The 8,757-nt window shown below is 62.8% G+C and overlaps 1 protein-coding gene across 1 annotated transcript in view; it reads left to right on the forward strand.

Annotated features, from left to right (window-relative positions):
• The window catches only part of ACHE (acetylcholinesterase (Yt blood group)), a 34,833-nt gene extending 26,408 nt beyond the window's left edge, over positions 1-8,425 (forward strand). Inside the window, exons 2-4 of the mRNA XM_014570129.3 lie at positions 1,210-2,697; positions 2,891-3,057; positions 7,659-8,425. Coding sequence (XP_014425615.2) covers positions 1,217-2,697; positions 2,891-3,057; positions 7,659-7,780 — 1,770 coding nt within the window. The 5' untranslated portion in view covers positions 1,210-1,216 and the 3' untranslated portion in view covers positions 7,781-8,425. The remainder of the gene's footprint in view (positions 1-1,209; positions 2,698-2,890; positions 3,058-7,658) is intronic.
• The last annotated feature ends 332 nt before the right edge of the window (positions 8,426-8,757 follow it).

Below are 8,757 nucleotides of genomic sequence, written 5' to 3' on the forward strand. Positions count from 1 at the left end.
ATGTGCTGGGCGGTTTTGTGTGTGTGTATGTGTGTGTGCGGTGTGCATGTGCTGGGTGGTTTTGTGTATGTGTGGCGAAAGGTGTGTTGTTTGTGGGCATGCGGTGAGAGGTATGTTGTTTGCTGGGTGGTTGTGTCTGTACCCCAGTTTGCTGGGTGTTTTTGTGTGTGTGTGGTGTTTGTGTGCATGCGGTGAGAGGTGTGTTGTTTGCTGGGTGGTTGTGTCTGTACCCCAATTTGCTGGGTGTTTGTGTGTGTGTGTGTGGTGTTTGTGTGCATGCGGTGAGAGGTGTGTTGTTTGCTGGGTGGTTGTGTCTGTACCCCAGTTTGCTGGGTGTTTTTGTGTGTGTGTGTGGTGTTTGTGTGCATGCGGTGAGAGGTGTGTTGTTTGCTGGGTGGTTGTGTCTGTACCCCAGTTTGCTGGGTGTTTTTGTGTGTGTGTGGTGTTTGTGTGCATGCGGTGAGAGGTGTGTTGTTTGCTGGGTGGTTGTGTCTGTACCAGGTGTGCTGCCTGCTATGCTGTGTTTGGGGGTGGCTCTGTTGGTGGACGAGTTGTGTGTGGCACTTTGGGGCTGGACGGTAGGGTGTGTCACAGCCGTGTGCGGCGGCGGAGGTCATGCATTGCACACGGAGGAGGCCATCATGTGCAGTCCAGGGGGCCCAGGCTGGATTCTCCGGGTGGCATGTGTGTCCCGGAACTGTGGGGGGCTGGGCTAGGGATCTCCTGGGGCCCAAGGGGGCAGCTTGGACACATCAGCCGTTGTGGGCTGGGTGGGATGGGGGCAGCGATACCATGGGCCAAGGTGGGGCGGGGGTTGTGTTAAGGGCAGGGCACCCGGTTATGCCCCATGGATACCGCAGCTTCAACCCCACACCAGGGGCCCCCCCACTCCAGGAACTGCTCCCAGATACCTGGGTTCCTGCTCTAAGCTCTCCCCTCCCAGAGCCAAGGGGAGAACTGGGAGTCCTGGCTCCCAGCCCCCTTTAACCACTAGCCCTCACAGCCCTCCTGGGGCCCCAGTCCCTGCATGCAGTTGATAAGCTGCCTGGGGCTGGTGGGTGGGGTCAGGCCCCTGGTGGGTCTCTTATCAGGGCAGGCGGCTGGGGGCCATCCTGACTGGGTTGTGCACGGGTGCGGGTGAGGGGCTGCTGCTGGGTAAGGAGGCATCTCCTGCTTCCCCCTAAATCTGTCTCTCTGCTCCCCCTGCAGACACGCCATGGCCGGAGCCACGCCCACCCTCCTGCTCTGCACCGCCCTGGTGCTCTGTGCCGGGGCCGACGAGCTCGTCACCAACACCCGGGCAGGGCAGGTGCGGGGCTTGCGGGTGCCTGTGCTCACCGGCCACGTCTCCGCCTTCCTGGGCATCCCCTATGCCGAGCCACCCGTGGGCAAGCTGCGCTTCCGGCACCCAGAGCCCAAGAAGGCCTGGAGCGGGGTGCTGGACGCCAGCGCCTACCGTCACGCCTGCTACCAGTACGTGGACACCCTGTACCCCGGCTTCCCCGGCACAGAGATGTGGAATCCCAACCGGGAGATGAGCGAGGACTGCCTCTACCTCAATGTGTGGGTGCCCTCCCCGCGCCCCAAGAACGCCACCGTGCTGGTGTGGATCTACGGCGGGGGCTTCTACAGCGGGGCTGCCTCACTGGACGTCTACGACGGGCGGTACCTGGCCTACACAGAGCAGCTGGTGCTGGTCTCCATGAACTACCGAGTTGGCGCCTTCGGGTTCCTGGCCCTTTCGGGCAACCCGGAAGCGCCGGGCAACATGGGGCTTCTGGACCAGCGACTGGCGCTCCAGTGGGTCCAGACCAACATTCATGTCTTTGGGGGCAACCCCAAGGCGGTGACGATCTTTGGGGAGAGTGCGGGGGCAGCCTCAGTGGGCATGCACCTGCTGTCGCCCGCCAGCCGCCCGCTCTTCCGCCGCGCCATCCTGCAGAGCGGCGTGCCCAATGCCCCCTGGGCCACCGTGTCACTGGCGGAGGGCCGGCGCCGGGCTGCGCTGCTAGCCAAGCTGGTGGGCTGCCCGCCGGGCAATGACTCAGAGCTGGTGGCCTGCCTGAGGGGCAAACCGCCCCAGGAGCTGATCGACCAGGAGTGGCAGGTGCTGCCACACCAAAGCGTCTTCCGCTTCTCCTTCGTGCCCGTGGCAGATGGGGATTTCTCTGCTGAAGCCCTGCCAGGCGCCGGCCCCACCAGGGAGACCCAGGTGCTGCTGGGCGTGGTGCGGGATGAGGGCACCTACTTCCTGATCTACGGGGCACCCGGCTTCAGCAAGGACAACGAGAGTCTGATCAGCCGGGAGGATTTCCTGGGCGGGGTGCGCATGGGGGTGCCGCAGGCCAACGAGCTGGCGGCCGAGGCCGTGGTGCTGCACTACACCGACTGGCTGGACCAGGACAACCCGGTGAAGAACCGGGAGGCCATGGACGACATCGTGGGGGACCACAACGTCATCTGCCCCGTCACCCACTTTGCCCTGCGCCTGGCCGAGCAGGGCGCCCGGGTCTACGCCTACCTCTTTGACCACCGCGCCTCCAACATGCTCTGGCCCCCCTGGATGGGTGTCCCCCATGGCTACGAGATCGAGTTCGTCTTCGGCCTGCCCCTCGAGCCCACCCTCAACTATACAGCCGAGGAGGCTGCCCTGAGCCGCCGCATCATGCACTACTGGGCCAACTTCGCCCGCACCGGGTACCGGGCACCAGCTGGGGCCCCAGCCAGGGGATGGGGGGCCTGGAGAGCGGAGTCTGGGGATGGAGGTCCCTGCATTGGGTATAGGTGGATGGGTTTGAGGATCCCAAGAGGGGGTTGCCTGCACTGGGAGGTAGGTGGGTGGGTTGGGAGGCCCCAGCCAAGTGTGACCCTCTGTCCTCTTCCTGGGCAGGAACCCCAATGAAGCATCGGAGCGGGGGGCCCGCTGGCCCCCCTACACGTCCCAGCAGCAGCAGTACGTGCAGCTGAACCTGCGCCCCCTGGCTGTAGGGCAGGGGCTCCGAGCCCAGGTCTGCGCCTTCTGGAACCGCTTCCTGCCCAAGCTACTCAACATCACTGGTGAGATGCTGGGGAGGGGCATGCTGCATTGGGGGGAGGGACTGATGGGGGGGACCTTGCATGGGGGGGCATGAGGGGGTCATCATGGGGGAGCCCTTGGCTGGTGGGGTAAAGGATAGATGGATGGGGGACATGGGAGTGGGGTGGTCAGGGAGCTCACAGAGGGAAACTGAGGCAAGCCAAGCCAAATATACTTCCCCTCCCCCTAATCATGGCCCTAGCCAGTCTGGTATCCTGCCCTGCAGGTGTAACTCCCCATCCTCTTTTCTTTCTCCCCTCTAGAGTCATGCGCTGCCGCTGACAGGGGACAGGGGCTCCCCGCAACCCCTCTGCCCCTCCTTGTCCTCCTTCCCCTCCTCGCCCTGCAGCCCCGGCCCTGAGAGCGGATCCTGCATGCAGATGGCTGGCCAGGGCCGGGGTTGGCTCAGGGCAGAGCTGGCCTCAGCCTGGGGGAGTTGGGGGCCACTAGTGGGCACCCAGCCAGAACTCACTGAAAAAGACACTGGGGCACTCAGTTGGGGCCTGTGGAACTCCTGACCACAAGAGGGCACCCAACTGTTGCCATGGGGACAGCACCCTGCCCCAGGGCCGGCCATTTCCTGGCCAGGATTTTAACGCTCTGGCTGTGACTGGCAGCTTCTTCTGCGCTGCTGCTGCTGCTAGGCCCCCCGGGGCCGTCGGCGGGAAAACTGGAGCTGGGGGTTGGGTGGCAGAAGCTTTGTTGCATGCTGCACAGCCGAGGCATGTCTGCACCCCTGTGTGCATGCAGACACAACACGTGTGCTCTGCAGTCACACCTCCCATGCGTGCACACTGCACACGCACACACTGCACACTGACACACACTGCAAAACCACTGTGCATCTGCACTCCTGTGCACACACAGACACAATGTGCACACTGCAGACACACCCACCATGCACCCACCTATCCACTGCGTGCACACTGCACACTGCCATGCACTGCACACTCACTGCATGCACAGTGCACTGCACAACTACTGAACATGTACACCCCTGTGCGCATGCAGTCACAACACATGTGCCCTTCAGTCAGAACTGCTGTGTGCTTACCCACTGCACACCTTGACACATGGCCCAATAACTGCACACACACGCGGCACGCATGCACTTCTCTTAAATGCAGTTCACACTGCACACTGATACGCTCTGCCTGCCCATTCACTTCACACCTACACTGGGCACACTGCACATTATTCACAGCCCCTGCACACAGATACACTATGTGCGGCTGCTGCACACTGACACACATGAGCACAGCCTCCTCACTGCATAAACACTGTACACGGAGCTCATGTACACTGCATGTGTTTACTGCACTGCGTCTAAAGACATGACACTATGTGCACACTGGCATGAGCATGGACATGCACACTGCATATGCTACACACTCACTGTATGCCAGACACAAAACCTATGCTTACACATCACTGCACCTTCACTGCCCATGGTAGTGCACACTCACTGCACAAAGCCACACTGCATCCCTGCATGCACTGCACCTGTGCACAGACATGCATGGTACAAGCACTGCGTACACGTGCACTGACATTAGTCACGAGCACTGCTCAAAGCAATACTGTGCATGCCTGCACAGTAATAGTACCTGTGCACACACGTGTGATGCCAACATTGTGAGCACACGAGGGCTCTCGGTGGGGACTGCTGTATCATGCTTGCTCTGAGCTCTGCATGGGGCATGGGACTGATTCAAGCCAGGCAGAGGGAGGGGGGACACCAAACTCACACTGGCTTTCCTGATCCCTGGGACCCAGACACCCCTACACCCAGGTGGGAGATGCTGTCACCCACCAACCTGCCTGTGCCCGGCCGATGGCTCTGCCTGGGGGTTTCTGGCTATTTATAAAAGACTTTTCTGTGTTTCCCTTTGCATGTCGTGTCCGCATCTTTGATGATTCAGCACATGCACACACAGCCGCTATCAAGTGATTGTGGGGAGGGAGCAGGGGATTGTGGGGAATGTGTTGGAGGGGCTAAGATGGGGGCTGGAGTGAGGAGGTACACACAAGGTCGGGGAGGATGAGAGGCACAGGGGGAGGGGTCCTGGGTAGAGACAGGGGCCCTTCCCCACTAGAAGCAGGACACGGTTCAGGTGGGAAGACGAGATGCATGAGGGGGGAGCAGGTCCCTAGGGTGACACCGCTTTGCAGATTCAGGATGAAGGGAGGGGTCGTTTGGCTCTGAGCCCTTCCACCCCAGAAAAGGAGCCTGATCCCCCCAGCTCTGACCCTCCAGCCCCCATGCCCCTCCCAGAGAGAGAAAGCCCAGGAGTCCTGGCTCCCAGCCCCCTGCTCTAACCTCCCAGCCCCCAATCCCTTCTCAGAGCTGGGCGAGAGCCTGGGAGTCCTGGCTCAGTAATAGAAGCTAAACTGCATGGCACTGTTCGGCCACTGGGTGGCGCTGAGTGTCAAATAGCTGATGGGAGCCTGGCTCAGCCCCACTGGGCCAGAAGGGGCACGCCTGGGGCAGGCACACAGGCTGGGCTGGTCTCGGACACGCGGCAGCGTCTCCTCAACATGCCCCTCGCGCCCAAGCAGTTAGATTCCACGGGCTCCACCGAGCCCCAGCACCATGCTCGCCCCACACTGGGGGGACCCTGCCAAGCGCCTGCCGGCTCCAGTGTGACCCGACACCTGCTTCCCACCCCATAGGCAGGCGGGTTACAACATAGCAAGTTCCCTGCCCAGCCCAAAACTCCGCAGAGCCCCCGGGCGGATTGGGCGAGACAGGCTGGAGATCGGGCCAACAGATCCAAAGTGCCCACTTCAGTCCCAGTCACGGAGCCAAGCAGGGCCGAGAGCAGCCACCACTGGAAAACCTGACTCCTAGCAGCAGGAAATGCCATTGTGGCCAAACGCGCTGGACCAGGAGTGAGGATTTAGGCCGGGTCTTGCAGTCTGCGGGCACCGGCTGTGGAAGCGCTGGAAGGGCACCGGCCGTGGAAGCTGAGGAGAGGCACCAGCCATGGGAGCGCAGGAGAGGCACCGGCCGTGGGAGCGCTGGAAGGGCACCGGCCGTGGGAGCACAGGAGAGGCACCGGCTGAGGGAGCGCAGGAGAGGCACCGGCCGTGAGAGCGCAGGAGAGGCACCAGCCGTGGGAGCGCAGGAGAGGCACCGGCCGTGGGAGCACAGGAGAGGCACCGGCCGTGGGAGCACAGGAGAGGCACCGGCTGAGGGAGCGCAGGAGAGGCACCGGCCGTGAGAGCGCAGGAGAGGCACCGGCCGTGGGAGCGCAGGAGAGGCACCGGCCGTGGGAGCGCAGGAGAGGCACCGGCCGTGGGAGCACAGGAGAGGCACCGGCCGTGAGAGCGCAGGAGAGGCACCGGCCGTGAGAGCGCAGGAGAGGCACCGGCCGTGAGAGCGCAGGAGAGGCACCGGCCGTGGGAGCACAGGAGAGGCACCGGCCGTGGGAGCGCAGGAGAAGCACCGGCTGAGGGAGCGCAGGAGAGGCACCGGCCGTGAGAGCACAGGAGAGGCACCAGCCGTGGGAGCGCAGGAGAGGCACCGGCCGTGGGAGCGCAGGAGAGGCACCGGCCGTGGAAGCGCTGGAAGGGCACCGGCCGTGGGAGTGCAGGAGAGGCACCGGCCGTGGGAGCGCAGGAGAGGCACCGGCCGTGGGAGCGCAGGAGAGGCACCGGCCGTGGGAGCGCAGGAGAGACACCGGCCGTGGGAGCGCAGGAGAGGCACCGGCCGTGGGAGCGCAGGAGAGGCACCGGCCGTGGGAGCGCAGGAGAGGCACCGGCCGTGGGAGAGCAGGAGAGGCACCGGCCGTGGGAGCGCAGGAGAGGCACCGGCCGTGGGAGCTGAGGAGAGGCACCGGCCGTGGGAGCTGAGGAGAGGCACCGGCCGTGGGAGCTGAGGAGAGGCAGCTTGTCCATCCAGAAGCATAAAGTGCGGCATGGGCACGAAATAGGGATGTTTCGGCAGCTGGTCGCCAGGGAGAGCTTGATGGTGCTGGACTCTGGAGAGCAGAACTCAAGTCGGGGAGCACTCAGACGGAGACCGGCTCTGGTCAGTGCCAGTTTGGAGGGAAGGCTGCCAGTGCTGGTTGTCCCAACCCACCGAAGTAATGAATCCAAGGACAGAGCAGGCCACAGTGCTAGGAAGCCCCTGACATATCCCACTTGCACGGAGCGAGCAAGGTGGAGAGAGCAACACCGAGGGCCAAGAAAACGCAAGCACAGGGTCGAGCGTGCCCCCAGGACGGAACAGCTCAGGATGAGTCTGGCCAGGATCCGAGCTCCATCCAGGCCAAGGGAACCTGAGCTGAAGAGGCCATGAACGCTACCACGCTAGCTGGATGCCGGGCTACATTCCCAGCCTCCAGGATGGGGGAGGGCTCCCAGGGATTCAGCGCCCAGAGGGGACGGGCTCCAGCGGAGGTTGCGGGGTGCACTATGGGCGGAGGGGTGAGAGGACAGAGGCTTGCGGGTCGGAGACACGGCCTAGCCAATGGGCTGGTGAGCAGTTCGGGGACAGGGAGAAGGCGCCATTCTGGGAAGGGGGCTCTAGGCCCATCTTGGAGGGTCACTAACCTCCCCTCCCCCGTTTCCTCCCCAGATAACATTGAGGAGGCAGAGCGGCAGTGGCGGCTGGAGTTTCACCGCTGGAGCGCCTACATGGGCCACTGGAAGAGCCAGTTCGACCACTACAGCCGGCAGGACCGCTGCTCTGAGCTGTGAGAGGGAGCCCTGCCAGCCCCCTCCCCTGCACCCCAACCTCCCACCGCTGCTCCGAGCTGTGAGAGGGAGCCCTGCCAACCCCCTCCCCCGCAATCCAACCTCCCACCACTGCTCTGAGCTGGGAGAGGGAGCCCTACCAGCCCCCTCCCCCGCACTCCAACCTCTCACCACTGCTCTGAGCTGGGAGAGAGCAGCCCCCCCTTATTCTCCCTCTCCAATGCACCTCAGCCCCATCCCTTCTCCCCACTGGCCCCCCAGCTATGGGGGATGGGGGGCTTAAACTGAACTGTGCAATCTCAGACCCCCCCAGTCTAAGGTGTGTGTGTGGCCACCCCCGTGTGACAGGAGCCCCCCAGCCCCGTATCTGTATATAATGGTTATTTAAGGGATTTGTCAGAAATAAATATCTATATTATATAAGGTAGCAACCCTGAGTCACGGCCCGTGAGCCTCGCTCTGCCCCCAGCCCCTCCCCACCTGCCCCCCCAGTCCCAGTCCCTCACCTGGCCCCAGCTCCTCCTGAGCTAGCCCCTCCCCCAGCCCACCAACTACACCCCAGTCCCTGCCCACGTCCCACCCCTCCCGCAACGTATCAGAGGGTATGTCTACACTACCCCGCTAGTGCGAACTAGCGGGGTAATGTATGCATACCGAACGTGCAAATGAAGCCCGGGATTTGAATTTCCCGGGCTTTATTTGCATAAGCCGGCCGGCGCCATTTTTAAATGCCGGCTTGTTCGAACCCCGTGTCGCGCGGCTACACGCGGCACGGGCTAGATAGTTCGGACTAGCAAGCCAGTGGAATGAGGTGTACAGATAGTTCTGAATGGCTTGCTAGTCCGAACTATCTAGCCCGTGCCGCGTGTAGCCGCGCGGCACGGGGTTCGAACAAGCCGGCATTTAAAAATGGCGCCGGCCGGCTTATGCAAATGAAGCCCGGGAAATTCAAATCCCGGGCTTCATTTGCACGTTCGGTA

Source organism: Pelodiscus sinensis, chromosome 24, assembly GCF_049634645.1.
Source record: "Pelodiscus sinensis isolate JC-2024 chromosome 24, ASM4963464v1, whole genome shotgun sequence".
In the NCBI taxonomy this organism is placed as follows: Eukaryota; Metazoa; Chordata; order Testudines; family Trionychidae; genus Pelodiscus; species Pelodiscus sinensis.